The sequence below is a fragment of the Nanorana parkeri genome, unplaced genomic scaffold (assembly GCF_000935625.1).
Source record: "Nanorana parkeri isolate BGI_ZX_2015 unplaced genomic scaffold, ASM93562v1 scaffold748, whole genome shotgun sequence".
NCBI lineage: Eukaryota > Metazoa > Chordata > Amphibia > Anura > Dicroglossidae > Nanorana > Nanorana parkeri.
Genome location: NW_017307016.1, coordinates 240,167 through 266,028, shown reverse-complemented (window position 1 = coordinate 266,028; position 25,862 = coordinate 240,167). Strand labels below are relative to the sequence as shown.

The following is a 25,862-nucleotide window of genomic DNA, read 5'->3' as shown; positions in this document are numbered from 1 at the left end:
CAGCTCAGTGACCTGGTCGCCCTGGTACGTGGAAAGCTGTCTCGCATGCAGCGCAACATTCTCTCTGCTCTGATCGTGATCGAAGTCCACGCCAAAGATGTCGCCGCTCGTCTGGTCGAAGAAAACGTTACCAGTGTTAACGATTTTGAGTGGATATCTCAGCTCAGGTATGAGCACATACAGACGTTACCAATATGGCCGCTGCTCACCAGGAGACACGTCCTTTCCGATCTTATATAAATCTAATGGAATTTGTTTCTCAGGTATTACTGGACCCGGGATGATCTGTATGTGAGAGCTGTTAATGCCGAGTTCTTGTATGGATACGAATACCTGGGGAACACGGGCCGACTGGTCATAACGCCTCTGACGGACAGGTAGGCTCATGGTGTGCTGTGGAAGAAGAGCTTAAAGTATTAGGCTGGGTTCACACCTAGGCGGATTGAATATGCACGTTTTTCGCGTGTTTTTTTTTACCGCGATTCGCGGTAAAAAAAAACACGCGAAAAATGCGCGTTTCCGAGGGATACTTGGCTGTATCCCAATGGAACCGCCCGACCAAAACGCCCCAAAGAAGTACATGTACTTCTTTGGGCGTAGGGCGGTTTCCCGCACGTTCGTACTCATGGAAAACTGCCCAGATGGGAACCATGCACATTGAAAATATTGGCATTTCCCTGTTTGAGCGTTTTTCCGCGAGTACGAAAGCGCGGAAAAACGCCTCGGTGTGAACCCAGCCTTAGTATAATTGTCAGGGTGCACGGGTGTCCTCACATTGCATGCAGGTACCCACACTGGAAGACCAAACGCTTATGACCACACTAGACAAGGGCGATGTGTCGTAAACAATTTATTATAACCAGCAAAACCAAACGCAACCCCCACACACAAGTATGAATAAGTAAAGTGACACCAACTAAATATAGCCACAACCCCATATAACAGGAGCAAATACAAACCCAGGGTATACAAAGCGGGCAAACCTAGGGAGCAGGGCAAGACAAGGGGGGGCAAGGGACAAGGTGTCAGGGTACAGGTGGGTAACAGGACTCGGGGCTGGAAGTAGGTAACAGGACTCAGGACTGGAAGTAGGTAACAGGTCTCAGAACTGGAAGTAGGTAACAGGGCTCAGGACTGGAAGTAGGTAACAGGTCTCAGGACTGGAAGTAGGTAACAGGTCTCAGGACTGGAAGTAAGTAACAGGTCTCAGGACTAGAAGTAGGTAACAGGACTCTGGACTGGAAGTAGGTAACAGGTCTCAGGACTGGAAGTAGGTAACAGGTCTCAGGACTAGAAGTAGGTAACAGGCCTCTGGACTGGAAGTAGGTAACAGGTCTCAGGACTGGAAGTAGGTAACAGGTCTCAGGACTGGAAGTAAGTAACAGGTCTCAGGACTGGGGACTCTGGATTCACAGGACACAACAGGATACTGAGCCATCGTCCTAACTGCAGGGAGGGTTTAAATACCCTCCCAGGAAGCACCAGGTGATGGCTAAGTGCTGGCAGCTGGAGACACCCGCAGGTGAGCACTGGAGCTGCAGGACTTAGCTCCAGCACCACCTGGAGGCGCTCTGGATCCTAACAATAATGTGAAATTAGGGTGGTGGAGCAATGAGCTCCAAGTTTGGTGAAGGTTCAAAATAAATCAAATGATTGCTGTCGTGTGGCAGCACTTTACTGCCTGGTGGAGCCCCAGTGGAGTCTCTAGGAAAATCAGCTTGTATAGAGTCAAATGATGAGCTGATGAGAGCAGCAAGCCATGACTTTTATTTTACACAATAAAAGGGTCTGTCAAGGCAGCCCAGACCATATAACTGAGCGAGCTCCTAATTCAAGCTCATGAAGATTTAAAATCACCCATTCAGACTCTGCTAACACGATGAATCTGAACCCCGATGAAGGGGGACTTGGGCAGCAGCCCTGAAACACATTTGCTGTCAACTCTTGTTGGTCCTTTTATTGTAATAAACAAAAATTCATATTTGAGGCAGTCCCTATAACTTGGCAATGTCATCAATAAACACTATACGCTGAGTGGCCAGATTATTATGACCACCCCATCAGTACTTGGTTGGGCCGCCTGGTGACTCCACGTGATGGTGAAAGGTGATGCGAGGAATCTGACACGGCACTGTTGCCCTTCTGTTGTCTTGTACCAGTCTTGCCCCTCCCCCGTTCTGCCCTAACATTGACTAGTCGCTGACGACCACAATTCGCACGTTCAGACCCAGATTTTCGGCTGACAGTCCGGTCTTTAAACACTTTAACAATGAGCCGCTCCTGAACATGTAATGAATTCTGCTGTTTGCGGATACTCGCTCCATGGCTCCGAGCGCCAACAATCATCCCGCGTTCAAAGGCTGTTACATCGCGTTGTTTCCCCGTATCTTCCCAATCACTTCTACTGTCGTGGTAACCAACCCGCTTCCCTATTTATAATGGTCTGGCCCTCCAGCAACTTCAGCGCCAAATTATAGCTCATTTGCCTACAAACGTCAGGTTGCCACTCAGTGTACAATCATAATGTGAAGTTGATCTGTAATGTGAATTTAGGTGCTACCTAACCCTGACGGGGGCTCTACATCTAAAGTTCGGAGGCGCCCCTGCTGGACCTGCCGGCACAGGGAAAACAGAGACCACCAAGGATCTGGGTAAAGCACTGGCCATCCAGACCGTTGTCTTCAATTGCTCCGATCAACTAGACTTCATGGCCATGGGCAAGTTCTTCAAAGGCCTGGCCAGGTGGGTGAACAATGTCTGCGCTTTATAGAAGTTTCCTGGGTGGGGCTCATTTCAGTGGTCAATTTGTTTTTCTGATGGCTCTCTACAGCTCTGGTGCCTGGGCGTGCTTCGATGAGTTTAATCGTATTGACATTGAGGTCTTGTCTGTCGTGGCCCAACAAATTACCACCATCCAGAAGGCTCAGCAGCAGAGAGTGAGTTACTGCAACTTCACTTCCAGTCTTTCTCTGTTTTTTCTTTCCATATCTTCCTTCTTCAAGTTCCATCTGGTCTCCATTTGTTATGTTTTCATTAAAACTTTCATCAATTGTCATTCCACACATCTTCTTTAAGGAAAAAGTTTATCACTCACTAAGGAAAGTTTATAGAGACATTCAAATCATTCCTTTATTTCCCAGTGGCCAGCTGTCCATACAACGCTGCTAGATTATAGACCAGCTACATCCTAAATATAGAGCCATTTATCCAACTGTCCATCCAGAGCCGCCATTTATAGACCAGCTACATCCTAAATATAGAGCCATTTATCCAACTGTCCATCCAGAGCCGCCATTTATAGACCGGATACATCCTAAATATAGAGCCATTTATCCAACTGTCCAACCAGAGCCGCCATTTATAGACCGGATACATGCTAAATATAGAGCCATTTATCCAACTGTCCATCCAGAGCCGCCATTTATAGGACAGATATATCCTAAATATAGAACCATTTATCCATCTTCCATCCAGAGCCGCCATTTATAGCTCAGATATTTCCTAAATATAGAGCCATTTATCCAACTGTCCATCCAGAGCCGCCATTTATACACCAGATACATCCTAAATATAGAGCCATTTATCCAACTGTCCATCCAGAGCCGCCATTTTTAGACCGGATACATCCTTAATATAGTGCCATTTATCCAACTGTCCAACCAGAGCCGCCATTTATAGACCGGATACATCCTTAATATAGAGCCATTTATCCAAATTGCAAGTCAGTTGCTTTCATTTCCTATACCATATTCCATTGTCTTCTTTTCTTTTTTCCTTGCTTCCATTATTGCCTCTTCAGCTTTAAAAACCCCCTTTCATCTTTCAAAGCTCCTCTCGTTTCTCCTGCATTGTCCTCTTCCTTATCCTTTTTGGTCCCTTTTTGTTTCTTTAGGTGGATCGCTTCATGTTTGAAGGAATGGAGATCCCACTGGTGTCTACCTGTGCCGTTTTTATCACCATGAACCCTGGCTATGCGGGCCGTACAGAACTACCTGATAACCTTAAGGTGAGATTGGGACAGGTAACCAATGGGACAGGTATGGGTCTTAAATGGGTCAATAGAAGGGCAACATGAACCCCTTTCATCAAGTCTATCAAGGCTCTCATTCATCCTGGTATAGCTACTAGTAGGCACAGGAAACTCAACCGGTCCTGTAATGCTGAAGATGTTTCATCTTCTGCATTAAAGTAGCTTCTTGGATGAGAGGCAAAACATCTTCAACATTACACAACAAGTCCAGCTGAATGTCACTAACTACTACTACTCATTTATAACAGATTATAATCAATACTATATAACCCCATATCACCCAATCCAATTTCTCTTTGTCTTGGTGACTATTGTGATGGAAAGTGATGGGAAATCCAAAAATGTATAGTCACTAACAAGAGGTGAGGGGAAATTTTCCAATGGGGACACCTGTTCTGGTGACACTTGTCTAACAGGAGAACTGCCCTTACTTTGTAGAGATTTCCTCTCACTACCTGTTGTATTTCTTGCACAGGAAGTAAAGGGAAATATGCCCAATAGGACACAAAGAGCACTGATGGAGGATTTGCTACTTAATCCAAAGCTAAAACCTTTTGGCTATACACACTTTCATATGCATTGGAGACTCATTTGACGTTTTTTGCCCACATTCAGAAAAAAATTGAGACTCCTGATTAATATTTTCATTCAAGAGGCGACTGGACGATTTCCTCAGGGCCGGTAATATACAGGGGTACAGGTACTCTTAAGAATGAGAACACATAGGGACCTATACATACGCACACATCAGTAGGACCATATACACATACACAATAGGTTGGACTCGATGGACATTATTCGATTGGTCTTTATTCAACCTCAAATACTATGTAACTATATTAATCTGGGGAGAGGTTTCTACTCTTTGAACCTCAACATAGCGCCAGCCTGATACATCTCACAAATCTGTTCTCCTCCTTAGGCTCTCTTCCGTCCCGTTGCGATGATGGTGCCGGATTACGCCATGATCGCGGAGATCTCTCTGTATTCCTTTGGCTTTGATAACGCCAAAATCCTGGCCAAAAAAATCACCACGACTTTCAAACTGTCATCCGAGCAACTCAGTTCCCAGGTGAGACCCGGCTCTGCCATTCACTTCTCTGTGCTCTGTACAATGTGTGATTATGTGTCCGGGATTTGTAAAGTTACTGAGAGGCAGTGGCGTCACAAGGGGGGTGAGGGGGGTGCGGCCCTCACCCGGGTGACACCATTGGAGGGGTGACACCAAAATGACTCAGTCAAAATGTCATGACTCAGTCATTTTGGTGTCACCCCCCTCTGAAAAGTCGGGCGCTCGGTCATGGACCGAACGGCCGACAGTATCAGGAGAGAGGAGGGGACCCGGCGGCATACCTTATCCCGCTGGGTGCCTGTCCCCTCCTCTCTCTGCCGGCGTCCATCACCATGCGCAGTGACGTCTCGGCGGGGTGACACTCGGTTACCGCTCCTGGTGTTACCCAGCCTCGGGACGCCCCTGCTGAGAGGTCCACTTTAATTTGCTCAGCCCTGCTCATGTTTCTGTTTTGTCTCCTAGGATCACTATGATTTTGGAATGAGAGCCGTTAAGACCGTGATATCTGCTGCTGGAAACCTAAAGAGAGAAAATCCAACTATGAATGAGGTGAGGAAACAAGACAACGTATCAGAGGTTTCATAGTGGGAACGTGTGTGTTGGGCTTCCCAAGTTTTTAGCAAAAAACATTGTGCAAGACTGACCCCTCTTACCACTGCATGGTCTCCGTGTCAAGCAGTGGCGGAGCTAAGGAACAAAGGGCCCTGGTGCAAGATTATTTTTGCCCCCCCCCTCCGTGACCGCCCCCTCGATCGCTGGGCCACGCCCCCTCGATTGCCGGGCCAGGCCTCCTCGATCACTGCCGATGACGGGCCCAGCCACCTCCTGCAAAGCTGCTGGTTGTCACCAACTCAGCAGCGGCTGTGAGAAGGAACGGAGCGTTCCTCCTCACAGCCGCCAGTGACAGCCAGCAGCCTGGCTGTCCGAGCAAGATGCCATAGCGGCCCGCATGGCATCAGGGAGATGCCCTGGCTGGGCCCCGCCGTGCCTCAGGCCCCATAGCGGCCGCCTGGGTCGCCTAAGGAGAGTTGCTCAGTACAAAAAACCTGCAGCAGAACCCAAGTCCTTCCAGTGGCTAAATGGCTAGGTTCGTGCACTTCCGTGCCCGGGTTCAAACCCTGAACAGGAGCTGATCAGACAGGTACGTGACACTCCGAGATGCACAAGGCGGCCTCTCCATGTAGCTACCTCAATACATTTGTGCCTAAAGACTTTGGAAATCCTCACTCCCATCATGCCTTGCCAGCTACTACAGTAAGTGTTTCTCTTCCAACACAAGGGGCGAAGGGGGTTCTTCACAGTTAGAGCGGTTAGGGTCAGGAACTCGCTGCCACAGGCAGTGATATCAGCAAATAGTGTGGAATCATTCAAGAAGCTTTTGGACGATTTCCTCAGAGACCGTAATGTACCGGGGTATAGGTACTCCTAAGAATGAGATGACACAGGGACCTATATACACACACACACACACACAATAGGTGTGACTTGATGGACTTGTGTCTTTATTCAACCTCAAATACTATGTAACTATGTAACTTTTACCTTCCCACAGGAGCTGATCTGTCTCAGAGCGATCCGAGACGTTAACGTCCCCAAATTCCTACAGGATGACCTGAAGCTCTTCAGCGGGATTGTGTCAGATCTCTTCCCCCGGATTGAAGATGTACACATCGATTACGGAAGCCTGGAGGAGGCCATTCGTAAAACGTGCACCCAGGAAAACCTCAAAGATGTGGATGGTGAGGAGACTCGTGATAATAACTTTAATCTTCAATGACGGAGGGACTTCATAGATGAAAGATTCCTTATTGCTGCTGGTTATTCTCACAATTCAATTCAATGATTGGTCCATTGAGCACAATGCGTATTTGTTTTTCTCTTGGTGTTTTAGGCTTTGTGACAAAATGTATCCAGCTGTATGAGACCACCGTGGTGCGACACGGCCTGATGCTTGTAGGGCCGACTGGTTCGGGAAAGTCACAGGTATCTCTCCATTTATAGTGCAATTCATGTCATAGAAACCGATATGCAGCCAGATGGACTGTGCACTTATAGCTTCTATTCTTATCGTCTTACCTCCACTTTCCTCTTATAGCAGCTACGCTGGGTGTCTAAATAGGACTGCGCAGTCCAAGTGCCACCTGAGTTAGACTTAGTGCACTTGGTAATCAGAACTCACGAAGAGAACTGGTCTGACACACTCCCTCACTAGTCTGACACATTCCCTCTCTAGTCAGACAAGTTCCTTCTCTGATCAGACACACCCCCTCTCTGGTCAGATACCCCCCCTCTATGATCAGACACCCCCCTCTATGATCAGACACACCCCCTCTCTGGTCAGATACCCCCCCTCTATGATCAGACACCCCCCTCTATGATCAGACACACCCCCTCTCTGGTCAGATACCCCCCCTCTATGATCAGACACCCCCCTCTATGATCAGACACACCCCCTCTCTGGTCAGATACCCCCCCTCTATGATCAGACACCCCCCTCTATGATCAGACACACCCCCTCTCTGGTCAGATACCCCCCCTCTATGATCAGACACCCCCCTCTATGATCAGACACACCCCCTCTCTGGTCAGATACCCCCCCTCTATGATCAGACACCCCCCTCTATGATCAGACACACCCCCTCTCTGGTCAGATACCCCCCCTCTATGATCAGACACCCCCCTCTATGATCAGACACACCCCCTCTCTGGTCAGATACCCCCCCTCTATGATCAGACACCCCCCTCTATGATCAGACACACCCCCTCTCTGGTCAGATACCCCCCCTCTATGATCAGACACCCCCCTCTATGATCAGACACACCCCCTCTCTGGTCAGATACCCCCCCTCTATGATCAGACACCCCCCTCTATGATCAGACACACCCCCTCTCTGGTCAGATACCCCCCCTCTATGATCAGACACCCCCCTCTATGATCAGACACACCCCCTCTCTGGTCAGATACCCCCCCTCTATGATCAGACACCCCCCTCTATGATCAGACACACCCCCTCTCTGGTCAGATACCCCCCCTCTATGATCAGACACCCCCCTCTATGATCAGACACACCCCCTCTCTGGTCAGATACCCCCCCTCTATGATCAGACACCCCCCTCTATGATCAGACACACCCCCTCTCTGGTCAGATACCCCCCCTCTATGATCAGACACCCCCCTCTATGATCAGACACACCCCCTCTCTGGTCAGATACCCCCCCTCTATGATCAGACACCCCCCTCTATGATCAGACACACCCCCTCTCTGGTCAGATACCCCCCCTCTATGATCAGACACCCCCCTCTATGATCAGACACACCCCCTCTCTGGTCAGATACCCCCCCTCTATGATCAGACACCCCCCTCTATGATCAGACACACCCCCTCTCTGGTCAGATACCCCCCCTCTATGATCAGACACCCCCCCTCTCTGATCAGACACCCCCCCCTCTGGTTAGACACACCCTCTCTCTGGGTAGACACACCCTCTCTCTGGTCTTGGACTTGTGATGTGGTGTGTGGCTGTGATGAGGGGTGTGGTAGTTACTAAGCTCTGCCAGCACAGAGCACTGGAGAGGAAGAGCATGAAGCAGAATTTGCGGGGGGGGGATGAAAGCTATTGTATGGCATTTCCACACATCATAGCATTGCGGAGGAATACAAAGAGAGGAAAAGGAGTGAGAATTCAGTTTTGCTTTAATGTTAATTTAGGCAATCTGGCAACCTGCTAATGTAAAACTACAAGTCTCAGCTAGCCTCTGTCTGCCAGGACATGGAGGGAGTCAGAGAACCCTGGCAGCTAAGGAATTATAGGACAGGTCTGCTTTTAAAAAAAAGTGCCACGGCAGTGATACAATTAGAGGTTTCATCTTATTTTCTTCCAGTATAATTTCAATGATTTTATGTGAATCTGTTCTGTATCATTAATCAGGTTTTGCGGTTGATCAAATTGTGTATTTTTCTATTTCTTTAGTGTTACAAGGTCCTTGCTGCAGCCATGACGTCTCTTAAGGGTCTCCCTTCAGTCAGTGGTGGGACCTACGAGACAGTTTACTACTACGTCCTGAACCCCAAGTCCATCACAATGGGTCAGCTTTATGGGGAGTTCGATCTGCTGACACATGAATGGTGAGAGTCGCATCTTTCCTAGACTTCCAAGCTGTAGATGTTCACATCCTAAAAATGATACAATTAGAGGGAATTACAATGGAACATGATCGAGGCAAAGCAGTAACCCAAAGCAGCAATTTACCCTTCACTGCTCTGAATGCTTTGAAGTGATAAAAGATAACAACTAGAGGTGCACCGAAATGAACATTTTAAAACCCGAAATGAAACCGAAATGGAAAAAAAATGTCAGGCCGAAACCCGAAAATGTTTTTATTTAAAACATTTTAAATTCTTTAAATATTTTATTTTAAATTATTTTTTATAAAAATTTTTAATTTTGTTTTATTTTTATTTTTATTTATTAATTCATTTTTTATTTAATATTTTTATTTTTTACTTTACTTTTAGGGGCTTTGGGGAAATATTTGGGGGCTAAACAGACCTTTTAAAATAGATAAGGAGATTGAGAACACAGAGCCCTCGTAGACACACAGAGTCCTCGTAGACACACAGAGTCCTCGTAGACACACAGAGTCCTCGTAGACACACAGAGCCCTCGGAGACACACAGAGTCCTCGTAGACACACAGAGTCCTCAGAGACACACACAGAGCCCTCAGAGACACACACAGAGCCCTCAAAGACACACACAGAGCCCTCAAAGACACACACAGAGCCCTCAAAGACACACACAGAGCCCTCAAAGACACACACAGAGCCCTCAAAGACACACACAGCCCTCGGGGACACACAGAGCCCTCAGAGACACACAGAGCCCTCAGAGACGCACAGAGTCCTCGGAGACGCACAGAGCCCTTGGAGGAGACACACAGAGCCCTCGTAGACGCACAGAGTCCTCGGAGACACACAGAGCCCTCGTAGACACACAGAGCCCTCGTAGACACACAAAGCCCTCGTTGACACACAGAGCCCTCGTAGACACACAGAGCCCTCGTAGACACACAGAGCCCTCGTAGACACACAGAGCCCTCGTAGACACACAGAGCCCTCAGAGACACACAGAGCCCTCAGAGACACACAGAGCCCTCAGAGACGAGCAGAGCTCTCGGAGACGCGCAGAGCCCTCGGAGACACACAGAGCCCTCAGAGACGAGCAGAGCCCTCGGAGACACACAGAGCCCTCGGAGACACACAGAGCCCTCGGAGACACACAGAGCCCTCGGAGACACACAGAGCCCTCGGAGACACACAGAGCCCTCGGAGACACACAGAGCCCTCGGAGACGCACAGAGCCCTCGGAGACGCACAGAGCCCTCGGAGACGCACAGAGCCCTCAGAGACGCACAGAGCCCTCGGAGACGCACAGAGCCCTCGGAGACGCACAGAGCCCTCGGAGACGCACAGAGCCCTCAGAGACGCACAGAGCCCTCAGAGACGCACAGAGCCCTCAGAGACGCGCAGAGCCCTCAGAGACGTGCAGAGCCCTCAGAGACGTTCAGAGACACACAGAGCCCTCAGAGACGTGCAGAGCCCTCAAAGACACACAGAGTCCTCAGAGACACACAGAGCCCACCTCAAGCTGACTCTCGGCGCCGGGCAGCATATTCTGAATGGCTGCTTGGCACAAGAACTGACGGTGCTGTGCTAGGGGGAGGCTGAGGAGCCTCTCACCTAGAAAAGTGGAAGGCACGTGGGGACCCACTGATCATGGGGTCGCGACCCACTTTTGGGTCATGACCCACCAGTTGAGAACCAAGGTACTAAAGGAATACGAATAAAAAGGACATTCGGTTGTAGAATGGTGTGCAGACAACATATCTTCTAGATAACAAACAAAGTGCCCCTCATGAACACCCCATTGGATACAAGAACTGCTGAACTGACAATCCTAGAGCTGCCCTTACTTTGGACTTTGTCTTACATTTTTCTCTGTTGGTTCCCAATGCAGGTCGGACGGGATCTTGTCCTCCCTGATCAGAGGAGGCGCCTCTTCCACAGACCCGGATAAGAAGTGGTACATGTTCGACGGGCCTGTAGATGCTGTGTGGATTGAGAACATGAACACGGTGCTGGATGACAACAAGAAGCTGTGTCTGAGCTCCGGGGAGATAATCAAACTGACCGAGGTGACCCCCAGACTTGACCATCACCCCTTTCAATGTTCTGTAGCTCAGCTAAGTTAATTGTAGTTATAATCACCAACTCCCGAGTGGCCGCCCAGCAGACACCGGAGATCCTTCACAAAATCTGCTTTTGCGTGAGGCTCCATCACTGTCATTATGATCATCAGCCTTCACGTTTTGTAAAAGCTGAAGTTTTGCCATGAGAATAATAATGTGATTCTCCGCAGTGTATTGTAACCTGTGTCTTCACTCCTCAGGCCATGACCATGATGTTTGAGGTTCAGGATTTGGCCGTTGCTTCTCCAGCCACAGTCTCACGTTGCGGTATGGTGTATTTGGAGCCCAGTATTCTGGGACTGACGCCGTTCACGGAATGTTGGCTGCGCCGTATTCCCGCTGTCATGGAGCCGCACAAAGAGCAGCTGGAGTCGCTCTTCTCCCGATTCCTGCAGGTAAATGGATCGGCCTCACCGGAGTCATAATGTACAATACATAACAACATTCAACTTCATTAGAATCAGCGGGACCCCACAGGACTGAGCTCCAGAGGTATCAGCATTACCGCTGGCAAACCTTCTAGTCTGCTGTATAATTAAAAAAAGCTCATTATCTGTAAGTAGATATTTAGAGTAATTATTATAAAATTTGCTGGAAGGGAAAATGTATCTTATTTTCAAAAAGCACATATTTGAGTAATAATTGCCGGCTTTGTCTTAAAGTGACCCTGCCAGGTCTCTACAGCTTGAATAGTTTTACTTCCCTGCAAAAGAAGATAAGGTATACTCACTGCTCCAGCAGCCTGGGTCTCCTCCATTCCAGCTCTGCAGCCTTGGGAAGCCTCCTTGGCGTTCAACACTTCTGAGAGTGTTGGGATTCCTTCCCCCGATCCCTAAGTCACTGCTGAGTCCATTCATTAATGAATTTTAGTCCATTCAGTAATCTCTCTTTTCATGTTCAGGATTCCATCCAGTTTGTCCGCCTATCGGTGAGGGAGGTGATCACTTCCACCGACAGTAACCTGGTGATGAGTCTTCTCAAACTTCTCGAGTGTTTCTTCCAGCCCTTCATACAACGAGAGGTAAATCTGCTCTGATCTCTTTGGAAATTTATTGTCACCAATTTATTGCTCCCACCTTGACTGCGTTTAGGCGTTCCCTAAAGACTCATCTCTTCAAGGAAGCAACAAAGGGATACAAAGGGCGCAAACACAATAAACCGCTAGCTAACTTGGCAGACCGTGGTAGAAAATTAAATGTATAAGCGCTTACATGTAGATCCTGGGACCAGAGGATGGACGGCCAGTGTGTAGGCTCGGGACACCCGTGGTGTGTGCCCGAATCTGGTGTGCCCGAATCTGGCTGGTGTACTGCCTGGGGACGTGCATCCACAAGGGGAGAGAAGGCTGTGAGCGAGGAGGGGGGAATGGGAGCTCAGTCCGTGGCACCGCTGTGTGAGTCTGGGAGCTGAGCGGTGTGGGGGAGAATCGGCGGTGTCGGATGCTGGACTACTGTGGCCGCGGCTGGAGATACTGCTGCTCGTTCTCTGTCAGCGCAGACTGGGGCAGTGTGCGGGAGCCGTTATCTAGAAATGTCGGCAGTCAGTCAGATCTGTGATGGGATGACGGTTGTAACGGGAAAGGAGGGCGGAGAGCAACGCGTTTCGAGGTGTCCCCTCTTTTTCAAGCTCAGATAGAACGATAAAGATGTTTATTGATTTTGACATAACAGGACACATTTGCAAAGACAGTGGGAGCACATGGATACAACTTACAGCACGCAATTCAAGGAGTTATTCGGGACGCCCCTGGGGGGCCCAACAAACTTGCAGGGTTATAAGGAGGAAGATGTTCTTTTGTGAGTCACTGCATCACAGAACCGCCATTCGCGCTGTGAGAGAGCATACTAAACCACTGCAAACATTAAAGGTCGCCCCCAAGAGGGACAGTTGGAAAGGAATAGAGAGAGAAGAAGAAGAAAGAGTAGGAAAGTCTAGGGTGGGTAGGGAGAGGGAAAGAGAAGGGCTTACCAGGGTCAGTTCCTTCCCGGGCATTGAGGAGATATATATTTTTATCACTAACATAAAATAAGAAGATAAGTTAGTATATTATACTAACCAAAGGTTTGTGGACACTTGGCCATCACACCTATATGAGCTTATTGGACTTCCCATTCCAAAACCATGACCATTATGTCACGGTCTGGGAACCCGAGTCGCTGGTGCACGAGAGCTCCGGGTTTTGTGGAGCAGGTTTAGAGTAGCAAGCTGGAATGAAGCCTTTGGGTACAGGGCAGAGGACTCAGAAACTAGGGGTCTGTGCATTATCAGGGACGCACTAGAGGCGCAGGATCTAAGAAGGGCCAGGTCTTCCACAGTGCCTCTGATGGTGAGGATGATTGGCCGCTGGACACTTTCCAGGTAGCGGTCCTCTAGTGCACTCACACAGACTCAAGAACTGATGCAGCACCGGGGCTCTGGAGGCAAGGCAGACAGGGGCAAGGCGTGGACACACACACAGCATTACAGGATACAGAGGGACACAGGAGCAGGAGTCCAAACAACAGTGGGAAGGGAACACAAGAAGACAGCAGAGAGACAGCACAACACGGCTATCTGGAGATAACAGGGGAGAGAGGCTGTAAGGACAAACAGCCACACAGGAGGAAGACAAACTCACAGGAAGCAGGAACTGACAGGGTGCGCAAAGCAATCACAGGAGGCACAAGAAACCAAGCAGGTCAATGTCAATTCGCAGGTATCCAAGGCAAATAGTACACAGGGGGTCCGGTAACAATTTGTTGCTTGAACATCAGGCAACAAGTGAGCTGAACATTTAAGACTGAGGTTCTGCGTGGATTGGCAGGGAGCCGAACACCTGGGACAGGAGGCAAAACCCGGCTCCGGATCATGGCACAGGGAAGTGTGACAGAATAATATGTAGTTGACACCACTTTGTTGCTATAACACTCTTCTGTGAGGGCTTTCCACAAGTTGATGGAATGTGTCTGTGAGAATTTGTGTCCATTTAGCAAATAGATCATTTGTGAGGTCAGGAGCTGATGTTGGATGAGAAGACCCGGCTCACAATCGGGGTTCCAATTCATCCCAAAGGTGTTCAATAGGTTGAGGTCACAGCTCTATGAAGGACAGAGTTTTCAACATGAAACTGGTCACACCATGTCTGTATGGAGCTCTGTACACAGGGGACAGTCATGGTGGAACAGAAAAGGGTCTTCACCAAACTGTGACCACACGGCTGGAAGATCACAATTGTCTGCAATGTCTTTGTATGTTGTAGTATTAACAGTTCCCTTCACTGGAGACACCTGAACTCCATCATTTGGAGGGGGGTGCACATACTTTTTGTCATATAGTAGGTATGATTGTCAGATGTCCAGAAACAAATTGCAACATAGTGCAGGTGAATATTACAAGTCCAGCTCTATATATCAGAACTTACAGAAAAAAAAATAGAAAGGGGGATCTGGATATAGAAGACATTTAGCAGCTTTGTGTCTATACACGTTATGAACACATTCCTTGTTTCTTTTCCAGGGACAGAAGAAGATCTCACAGGAGAAGCTGAATCATGTTGGAGATCTGGTGGAATCCTGGTTCTTCTTCTCGCTGGTGTGGAGCGTTGGGATCTCTGGAGACTCTGCCAGCCGTGAACTGTTCAGTAAATTCCTGAGAGACAAAATGGCATCTGAAAAGGTAAGATTGCATAAAATAAATCTAAGGACGACGACGGGTCAAAAACACAAGCGATGTTCATCGGGTCTCTGTCATAAAAGAGGAGAGAGCCATTTAACTTTCCATAGCAGCGAATCAGAATCCTTCATTTAATCTTCCATACTGCGTTAAAGTTATGTAGGGAGAGGTCCATTAGTTGCAGTTGTCTGCACTCCTTTTCTCTTCATGCATGAGACACAAAATCAGAGCTTATCGAAATCCTTCTCTGGGTCCTCCACCTATTAATAGAAGACAAATGGTTTGTTGGCAGGTGACAATGTTGTTCCCAGAGGAAGGATTAGTCTATGACTACATGTTGGATGATGCCGGAATCAGTAGCACTGCTGAGGACGAGGATGAGGACACCCAGCGGAAGGTGAGACGCGCCATGCACCCAATCACCTGTCCATAATATCAGACTTGTCCTCCTGCTGTGTGTAAATCTGCTTCATCTCCTGATTTAGGTGCGCTGGGTGAACTGGATGGAATCTTCCGCCCCCTTCTCCATCGCACCCGACACCAGCTACGCGGATATCATCGTACCCACATTGGACACCGTGAGGATGTCCCACCTCCTGGGGATGCTGCTCACCAACAAGAAGCCTGTAGGTGTTACAAGTGTCTGAGAACAGCAGGAGTTAGGGTTGAGTTTTGTGGTGATGGATCCCAGAATGTTCGGTCTCCTTCTGAAAGTTGTGCCGGTTCTACATATCAAACATTAGGAATACTGTTAATGCAGTTATAATGCTTATAAGCTGAGGTATATAGAATGGCAGTATATATATATTATTATTATTATTACACGGGATTTATATAGCGCCAACAGTTTGCGCAGCGCTTTACAATATAAGGAAGACATTACAATCACAATACAATTCCAGACAAGATGGCAAGGAGGGCCCTGCCCCTGAGGGCTTACAATCTAAAAGGGAGGGGCCAGTGATGCATGAGGCGGGAGCTGTGTGGGGATGAATTGTTTGAGAATGTGATGGTTCATTGGTTAGGTTGAGGTGGGATCGGCTTCCCTGAAGAGATGAGTCTTAAGGGATCGCCTAAAGGCAGTCAAGGTGGGAGAAAGACAGACAGGTTGAGGTAAAGAGTTCCAGAGGATGGGAGAGACTCTAGAGAAGTCCTGGAGGCGAGCATGGGAGGAGTTGACGAGGGAGCTGGAAAGCAGGAGGTCTTGGGATGAGGGGACGGTTAGAGTGATACTTTGAGACAAGGTTGGAGATATAGCCGGGGGGCAGAGTTGTAAATGGCTTTGTAAGTCCTCGTTAATATTTTGAATGTAATCCTTCGGGCTATTGGAAGCCAGCGCAGGGATTGGCAGAGGGGGGCGGGGATGGAAGCCAGTGGAGGGATTGGCAGAGGGGGGTGGGGGATGGAAGCCAGTGCAGGGATTGGCAGAGGGGGGTGGGGGATGGAAGCCAGTGCAGGGATTGGCAGAGGGGGGTGGGGGATGGAAGCCAGTGCAGGGATTGGCAGAGGGGGGTGGGGGATGGAAGCCAGTGCAGGGATTGGCAGAGGGGGGTGGGGGATGGAAGCCAGTGCAGGGATTGGCAGAGGGGGGTGGGGGATGGAAGCCAGTGCAGGGATTGGCAGAGGGGGGTGGGGGATGGAAGCCAGTGCAGGGATTGGCAGAGGGGGGTGGGGGATGGAAGCCAGTGCAGGGATTGGCAGAGGGGGGTGGGGGATGGAAGCCAGTGCAGGGATTGGCAGAGGGGGGTGGGGGATGGAAGCCAGTGCAGGGATTGGCAGAGGGGGGTGGGGGATGGAAGCCAGTGCAGGGATTGGCAGAGGGGGGTGGGGGATGGAAGCCAGTGCAGGGATTGGCAGAGGGGGGTGGGGGATGGAAGCCAGTGCAGGGATTGGCAGAGGGGGGTGGGGGATGGAAGCCAGTGCAGGGATTGGCAGAGGGGGGTGGGGGATGGAAGCCAGTGCAGGGATTGGCAGAGGGGGGTGGGGGATGGAAGCCAGTGCAGGGATTGGCAGAGGGGGGTGGGGGATGGAAGCCAGTGCAGGGATTGGCAGAGGGGGGTGGGGGATGGAAGCCAGTGCAGGGATTGGCAGAGGGGGGTGGGGGATGGAAGCCAGTGCAGGGATTGGCAGAGGGGGGTGGGGGATGGAAGCCAGTGCAGGGATTGGCAGAGGGGGGTGGGGGATGGAAGCCAGTGCAGGGATTGGCAGAGGGGGGTGGGGGATGGAAGCCAGTGCAGGGATTGGCAGAGGGGGGTGGGGGATGGAAGCCAGTGCAGGGATTGGCAGAGGGGGGTGGGGGATGGAAGCCAGTGCAGGGATTGGCAGAGGGGGGTGGGGGATGGAAGCCAGTGCAGGGATTGGCAGAGGGGGGTGGGGGATGGAAGCCAGTGCAGGGATTGGCAGAGGGGGGTGGGGGATGGAAGCCAGTGCAGGGATTGGCAGAGGGGGGTGGGGGATGGAAGCCAGTGCAGGGATTGGCAGAGGGGGGTGGGGGATGGAAGCCAGTGCAGGGATTGGCAGAGGGGGGTGGGGGATGGAAGCCAGTGCAGGGATTGGCAGAGGGGGGTGGGGGATGGAAGCCAGTGCAGGGATTGGCAGAGGGGGGTGGGGGATGGAAGCCAGTGGAGGGATTGGTAGAGGGGGGTTGCAGAAACTGAGTGGTTGGTTAGGTGAATGAGTCTAGCAGCAGCATTCATAATGGACTGAAGAGGGGAGGAGCCTGTGTACAGGTGGGCCAATGAGGAGGGAGTTGCAATAGTCAAGACGAGAGATAACAAGGGAGTGGATGAGTAGTTTTGAGGTTTCATAATAGTTAATGCATAATCAATCATTCGGAGAATTGGTAAAATAAGATGTTAAATAACAGGACTTTACTATATCTTAACCAACTTGTATGTCATTGATGACTTTTGTATACAGACCAGTTACCTGCACGTCATGTTGAGCCTCTTGTTTCAGGACTTGTCACTAACCTGGAACTGATAGGCACATTTTTTTCCAGCTTGTCTGATTTGCAAACATTTACCAGGTCATTGATTCAGAAAATGCTGAAGCTGGTGGATCAGCATGTCAGCCAATCAACATAACATAAAATATCAGATTCTGTGTTTCTGTCAGGAATGGTTTACTATGAGATATCATTGGTGAAGAAGGAAGGAGTTCATTTATTTTTGTAATTTTCACCCCTCGCTTCATTGTTCATGTAGTAACGTCTTTTGTTTTCTGGCTGATCTCAGGTTCTTTGCATTGGTCCCACCGGCACCGGGAAGACCCTGACTGTCTCAGACAAGCTTCTGAAGAACATGCCGCTGGAATACATTAGTCACTTCCTTATGTTCTCTGCGCGGACATCGGCCAATCAGACCCAAGATCTTATAGACAGCAAGCTGGACAAAAGGCAAGAGGCCCGATGAAGCTCGGGGGAGGGTTATCACTGTGCACTGAGAATAAGGGGGTCAGGAAAAAGGGTCACCCTGAAGTCCAACCCCAGAGGAGCAGAAGTCCCATGCTAGGACCATACACACCAATACATGAATCCTGGGACGGAGACAAAGCTTCTCGCAGATACATTATATGAGACCATCATCTCTGTTACATGGTTAGTCAGGTTGAAAAGAGTTCAACCTATAGAGGTAAGAGGGGGAAAAAAAGAAAGACCTAAAACAAAACGCTATGCCCTCAGTTACCCACTGTTGATCCTTTGCACAGTTTATTAATATACTCATAGCAGTATGAGCATCTCTGGTCAGCGAGGATCTCATTGTGCTATTGGGCATCTTTCACATCACAGGGACCTTCTGAGAAGAGGCCAAGGACCAACCTGATCTGTCATTTTTTTTTTTTTTTATGTAAAACATTTTTTTATTGGTTTGCAGGAGATACACGTTACTTTGCAGAACATATCCATACAGATGTGCGTGTTGCATCGCATATTATTATATACTGTATACCCAGCTCTCACATAGAATCATATTTGTGATACATACAAGGTGACCAAAGTGATGTTGTCCATATATTGGTATTTCAATTCCGTCACCTCTGAAAACCGGCTTACATAGAACCCAAAACCAATGACCGCTAAAGGGTGCCAAAACGCACACATCTGAGAAACAAAAGTAACCAAAAAGAGAGAAAAAAAAAACATGCAAAATTCACAAACACGTACCATACACTGAGTGGCCAGATTATTATGACCACCCCCATCAGTACTTTGTTGGGCCACGAGATAACTCCACGAGATGACTTTGTTGGGCCGCCTGGTGACTCCACGAGATGATGAAAGGTGATGCGAGGAATCTGACACGGCACTGTTGCCCTTCTATTGTCTTGTACCAGTCTTGCCCCTCCCCCATTCTGCCCTAACATTGACTAGTCGCTGACGGCCACAATTCGCACATTCAGACCCAGATTTTCGGCTGACAGTCCGGTCTTTAAACACTTTATCAATGAGCTGCTCCTGAACATGTAACGAATTCTGCTGTTTTGCTGATACTCGCTCCATGGCTCCGAGCGCCAACAATCATCCCACATTCAGAGGCTGTTACATCGCGTTGTTTCCCCGTATCTTCCCAATCACTTCTACTGTCGTGGTAACCAACCCGCTTCCCTATTTATAATGGTCCGGCCCTCTAGCAAGTTCAGCGCAAAATTATAGCTAATTTGCTATAAACATCAGGTGGTCATAATAAACTGGCCACATTTCAATGCACATCTTACATTTTAGTCTTCATAATCTCAAAGGGCCCACATATAGAACATTAAGCCCTGTTAGTTGATTGTTTGGAACTGATCTGTCATTATAATGTTTGGATAGGTTCCAGAATGAAAGTTAACATCTAGAGGGCAATTTTAGAGGAAATCAATGATTGAATTATCCACTGCCAGATTTTGTGATTGGTTCAGTTTCCTTGCCATTGCATGTACTGTCCTTGTGACACCTTTATGTATGGGAGGCCAACAGTCCTAAGAGGTAAGGCTGGACGGAGTCAGGGATCTTGCCCACATGTATCTAGTGAGATAGGGATTGCACAGTGCTGGATGAAGTTCCAAACTCAAAGTCTGTTTTCCAGTATGTAAAAACTTTTTAAAAACCCAACGGGATTCTGAGGATGCAAGAAACCTTCTCCTCAACAGGGCTGCAAAATATTAAAATACACTTGGGATGTTCAGAACATAAGAACTGAATGTCCCGCATGAAAAACATAGAGATTGATAATCAATGGATCGTCACTCTTTGTAAATATCAGATGTCAAATTGTTGCAATATTTTCATAATTAATGTTACATTGGTTATTCGTATACTCTGCATGCAGCTCATATTCATCTGCTATTGCAGGAGGAAAGGGGTGTTTGCTCCACCCCTTGGACGTTACTTCATCTTCTTTATTGATGATATGAACATGCCGGCACTGGAGACCTATGGAGCACAGCCACCCATCGAGCTGCTGAGACAGTGGATGGACCACGGAGGGTGGTACGACCGCAAGCAGATAGGTATTCGGCAGCCTTTCTCAACTTTTGTAACATAGAAGAACCCTTGAAATAACGTGCGGTTCTTAAGGAACCCCTACTAATAATTACTATCGATACAGCTACAGATGTACAGATGTATTCAGTTTGATTGGAAGCCTCCGAATTGCTGCCATGTGGCTTCCTTATCATTTTCCTTGTGAAATACTGATAGTCCGTATTCTGTCTCCTTTCCTATCACCAGGGGTCTTTAAGAAGTTAGTAGACATTAACTTCCTGTGTGCCATGGGGCCGCCAGGAGGAGGCAGGAATCCCGTTTCCCCCCGCCTCACCCGTCACTTCAACTACTTGTCCTTCACCGAGATGGCCGACAGCAGCAAGAGTCGAATCTTCTCCAGTATCCTGGCCAACTGGATGGGTGAGTGTGACTATGGGGCTCCAGAAGAGACCACCAACCAAGGATTATTGAGGGAGATGGGATTGGATAGGTTGGAAAACCTTGTCCAATCGTTTTGTTTTCTCCCTGGATGAGCCGCCCCCCTGAACCTTCCATAGGGGGGATCATCCCTGGTTGTCTGACCAAATTAAGACTAAATTCTTAATAACTGCCATACGTTACTGTGCGTTGCTTTTCTGAACTTACTGAATAAACCCAATCTCTGTCTTCTACAAATCTTCTATAGACTCTTTAGACCTTATCTCTTTGCAGACATTGTTGGATGTTCTCAGCCCAGAGTGACAGGGTTTTTGACTGGCTGAATGTTTTTAACCATTCGCAGCTTTTCTAGTCCTCCAATATTTATTGTCTCTTCATTTCCTCTCAGTTGGCGCACCAACCATCCAGAACCTAACCGAGCAGCTAGTTGATGCTACAATAAAAGTCTACAATACAATTACGTCACAGCTCCTCCCCACCCCAGCAAAATCCCACTACACCTTCAATCTGCGAGACCTGTCCAAGGTGTTCCAGGGCATGCTGATGGCTGATCCAACCAAAATGGAGGTAAGAGTCTGGTGAAAAGAACTATTCTCCGTCTCTCCATATACTGCATACCTAGAGGCCTCTGTTTATTAAAGGTTCCGTTCACGATCTGGTATCAGGCTCAGAGTCCAGTAGCTTAAACAGCAGGCAAATTTGTGGTATAACAGGCCGGGTTTGGTACACAAGCAGAGAGTAGTAGTATAGGAGCAGGCAGAAGGGTAGTCAGAGAACAAGCCGAGGTCAGTAGCTAAAGGTATCCGGTATGAAGCAGAAGGCGATGAGAGCGGTCCGGGAATCAGCAGCCAAAGGTCGGTACACGGGTAGCAGTATGAGCGGATTGTATCACAGGAGGAGCAAGGACGCAAGATATTGGCAGGAGCACAATAATCTGGCAAACAGGAAGTGCAGAGGCGTGGCTTAAATAGGAAGTCCAAGGGAGGAGCAAGGAGTTCAGAGTTCAGCAGAAACTAGGTTTACCTGAGGATTACACAGGAGAGCAGGCAAGGAGCTATCCAAGGTTTCAAGGTGGCTCAGCAGGTAGAACCACCGCCAGCTACAGCAGAGGCCCTGGGTTCAGATCCAGATCCTGACAGATCCATTTGATATTTCAAGAGTTTTTAGTCCAGTAACTCATTTACATTATTATCTAACACACATTTCTTTTCATAGTGTATTTTAAAAGTCTTTAAAGCATACATTTGGCATACCTTGAAATCTATGGTGCCACATTTAAAACCTCAAGTGCAAATGTCCATTGACCCAATGGAAATATTTGTTCTGTATATTAGAAGCAAATACAGTTTTGAAGACTGATTTTTCCAATGTATAAAGGCATTGGCCAAAAAATTGCTACAGATTTGCACCTGCCTCACCACCTGGCCTACTGCATTATTCCTACCGTGTTTCCCCCGAAAGTAAGACCTACCCCGAAAGTAAGACTTAGCGCTATCTTCAGGGATTTCTGTAATATAAGACCTACCCCGAAAATAATTTCTTATTTTCGGGGAAACACGGTATTGGAAGGAAGCTGGATACCACTACTATCATGTGTGAACTGTGACCCTAAAATGGCAGCTAACATTGAACAATAGGTTTTATAACACGCGTACTGCCTTCTGAGCCTCTTGCTTTGATCTTTGGAGTTGATAGGCAACCTCACTGACCAATAGGAAGATTAAGGAGGCTCAGGGGGGCATGGCTAGCATTACAGAGATTTGCATAAAATCTTGGCTACTCATATCTCTGGATTTGAGGATTGTTTGGACATGTGATTGAAGGAGTGGTTGTTGTTACATATAGAGGTGAATTAGGAGTTCTTTCACATTATGTAAATTCTTGTACTTGGTCCGATGACTGGGGTGGTTGCCCCTTTAAGAGTAATTCCTTTACTGTGTGACTGCTATCCTCACTTTAGCATTTTTTTTTTTGTCTTGTAGAACAAGTTCAGCCTCTTGAAGTTGTGGTACCACGAATCCTGCCGGATCTTCCAGGACCGCCTGGTGAATAATGAAGACCGCAGCTGGTTTGATGAATTGATGAAGGGCCGGATGGAGGAGTTTGGGGCCACTTTCCAGGAAGTGGTGCCGCAGCAGCCGGTGCTCTATGGAGATTTCATGACCACTGGAGCAGATTCCAAAGCCTACCAACTCATTGAGGATAGGCAGAAGGTAAGGAGGAAATACCAGGCCATGACTTTTCTCTCCACAGAGCCTCCAATGCTGTGTTGGAGTCCTTTCAAGGGAGACTCCAGATACATTGAGGTATAATAAAATCTTCTCCATGTGAGATATGTACACTGCAAGGATTTTGGCAAACTTTGATGCATATTCTCTGGTGACATTTTTAAAAACAAGAGCCAAAGGGAAAGTCCTGCTCAAAGGATTTGGACATCAGTCTAGGAGTTTTGTATTTGAAACAGAGCCAAACATCCCATCATCCTTCATTGCTTTCACTGGTCTGTCGCTGGGTGAATAATAATGCTGCATGATGGTAAATTTCGTATTATGTCTGTGTCCAGGAAATAAAAAGGAATCAATTCTATCTGCTCTTTATGTCATGGACTGGGGTCTGTGTCCACAGAGAGAAGGACTGTCCAGATGATGCAGAAACGTATAGGAGGCTGCGTGGAGGCGCAGGGGTCACAGAGGTGCCCAGGGCACACTAGGAGTCACTAGATGACACAGGACGGACATGAGCACACTTGGAGTCACTGGATGACACAGGACAGACATGAGCACACCAGGAGTCACTAGATGACACAGGGCGGACATGAGCACACTTGGAGTCACTAGATGACACAGGACGGACATGAGCACACTAGGAGTCTCTAGATGACACAGGGCGGACATGAGCACACTAGGAGTCTCTAGATGACACAGGACGGACATGAGCACACCTGGAGTCACTAGATGACACAGGACGGACATGAACACACCTGGAGTCACTAGATGACACAGGGCAGACATGAGCACACTTGGAGTCACTTGATGACACAGGCCGGACATGAGCACACCTGGAGTCACTTGATGACACAGGACGATCATGAGCACACTTGGAGTCACTGGATGACACAGGACGGACATGAGCACACTTGGAGTCACTAGATGACACAGGACGGACATGAGCACACTTGGAGTCACTGGATGACACAGGACGGACATGAGCACACCTGGAGTCACTGGATGACACAGGACAGACATGAGCACACTTGGAGTCACTGGATGACACAGGACAGACATGAGCACACTTGGAGTCACTAGATCATACAGGATGCTCTGGGTTGCACTTGGGGTCATTGAGGCTTACAGGTGCACTGGAGACACTGGGATGCATTGGGTGCATTTGAGGAACTGGGATGTACTGGAGACACTGGGATGGATTGGATGCAGCTGAGTAACTGGGGCTTACAGGGTGTACTGGAGACACTGAGGTACAAAAGGGGCATTACAGGGAACAATGGCAGCTGCAGAAGCTTGGAGGACTCTGAGGACTGGAGGCAGGCATGGAGGACAGGTGAGGTATTGCAGCACTGCGGGCTTGACTTAGGCGCAACCATGTGTTGCTTGAACTCAGAGCCATGGGTCGCTTAGCAGTTTGAGGCGGCATCAATCAGGAAATCTGTCTTCTGATTGGCCGCAGTCTGGAAAGGGGAACTCACATTGCCACCTTCAAAACTTGCTGTGCAGAGCTTATCCGTCAGAGTGGCTAAGCACCCACAGTCCTGTTTCAGTTTCTGATAACTCGTCTGTCTATATCAGGAATTGTGACCTGAAACAGAACAAGAACACTGTAAAGGAGGTAAATTAATTTGTATGTTTTTTGGTAACCAGACTAAAGGATTGTCACGCGTTTCTTTCGCAGCTCGTTCAAGTGATGGAGGAATACATGGAGGATTATAATCAAATAAACACCTCCAAAATGAAGCTGGTCCTCTTCCTTGATGCCATCCAGCACATTTGTCGCATCAGTCGTGTCCTGCGCCAGCCGCTGGGCAACGCTTTGCTCCTGGGCGTGGGAGGAAGCGGGAGACAGAGCCTCACAAGACTGGCCAGTCACATGTAAGGATGAAGGGAAGGACAGGACAGGAAGTGATAGGAAATCAGTCCAACCGGAGCACAGTAGGAAAGAGTTAGAATATCTGACAATTGCTGTGTGTTCCTCCCTGTCTCGGTGACAATCGATTCCCTGTAATTCTTATCCTAGTGTCACAAGGACAGGAAGTGAGGGGCTCACAGACACAAATCATTTAATCATTGCAATGCATGAAAGTGATTGGCTGCTGCTTACTGAATGTGTTCTATCTGACCTCTGTCCTTCCCTTCAGTCTTCTATCTGACCTCCGTCCTTCCCTTCAGTCTTCTATCTGACCTCTGTCCTTCCCTTCAGTCTTCTATCTGACCTCCGTCCTTCCCTTCAGTCTTCTATCTGACCTCCGTCCTTCCCTTCAGTCTTCTATCTGACCTCCGTCCTTCCCTTCAGTCTTCTATCTGACCTCCGTCCTTCCCTTCAGTCTTCTATCTGACCTCCGTCCTTCCCTTCAGTCTTCTATCTGACCTCCGTCCTTCCCTTCAGTCTTCTATCTGACCTCCGTCCTTCCCTTCAGTCTTCTATCTGACCTCCGTCCTTCCCTTCAGTCTTCTATCTGACCTCCGTCCTTCCCTTCAGTCTTCTATCTGACCTCTTTTCGGTGGTGGAATAGGTGAAGAATTCCAACGCTTTCATTTTTTGGTGTAACTGTATTTTATTTCGAAGGCATTTTTAAATACAATTAAATTAAAATTATTAAATCAAAACAATCTAAAATATAAACAATCAACGTCCCCCCCTCAGCGGGCCACGGTAAAATTATCAAACGTTGACCGGTCCGATAAAAAGGTTGGTGAGCACTGCTCTATCTGACCTCCCTCCTT

At 48.4% G+C, this 25,862-nt stretch overlaps 1 protein-coding gene across 1 annotated transcript in view; it reads left to right on the top strand.

Annotated features, from left to right (window-relative positions):
• Positions 1 to 25,862, top strand: part of DNAH1 (dynein axonemal heavy chain 1) — an 85,920-nt gene that overhangs the window by 31,779 nt on the left and 28,279 nt on the right. The window contains 22 exon segments of the mRNA XM_018564373.1: positions 4 to 167; positions 264 to 377; positions 2,554 to 2,742; positions 2,831 to 2,936; positions 3,893 to 4,006; positions 4,953 to 5,102; positions 5,565 to 5,651; positions 6,655 to 6,841; positions 6,994 to 7,085; positions 9,075 to 9,229; positions 11,120 to 11,297; positions 11,552 to 11,746; positions 12,253 to 12,372; positions 14,847 to 15,005; positions 15,295 to 15,399; positions 15,488 to 15,628; positions 18,239 to 18,399; positions 20,338 to 20,495; positions 20,716 to 20,889; positions 21,296 to 21,474; positions 22,890 to 23,120; positions 24,814 to 25,010. Of these exon segments, the coding sequence (XP_018419875.1) occupies positions 4 to 167; positions 264 to 377; positions 2,554 to 2,742; positions 2,831 to 2,936; positions 3,893 to 4,006; positions 4,953 to 5,102; positions 5,565 to 5,651; positions 6,655 to 6,841; positions 6,994 to 7,085; positions 9,075 to 9,229; positions 11,120 to 11,297; positions 11,552 to 11,746; positions 12,253 to 12,372; positions 14,847 to 15,005; positions 15,295 to 15,399; positions 15,488 to 15,628; positions 18,239 to 18,399; positions 20,338 to 20,495; positions 20,716 to 20,889; positions 21,296 to 21,474; positions 22,890 to 23,120; positions 24,814 to 25,010 (3,356 nt within the window).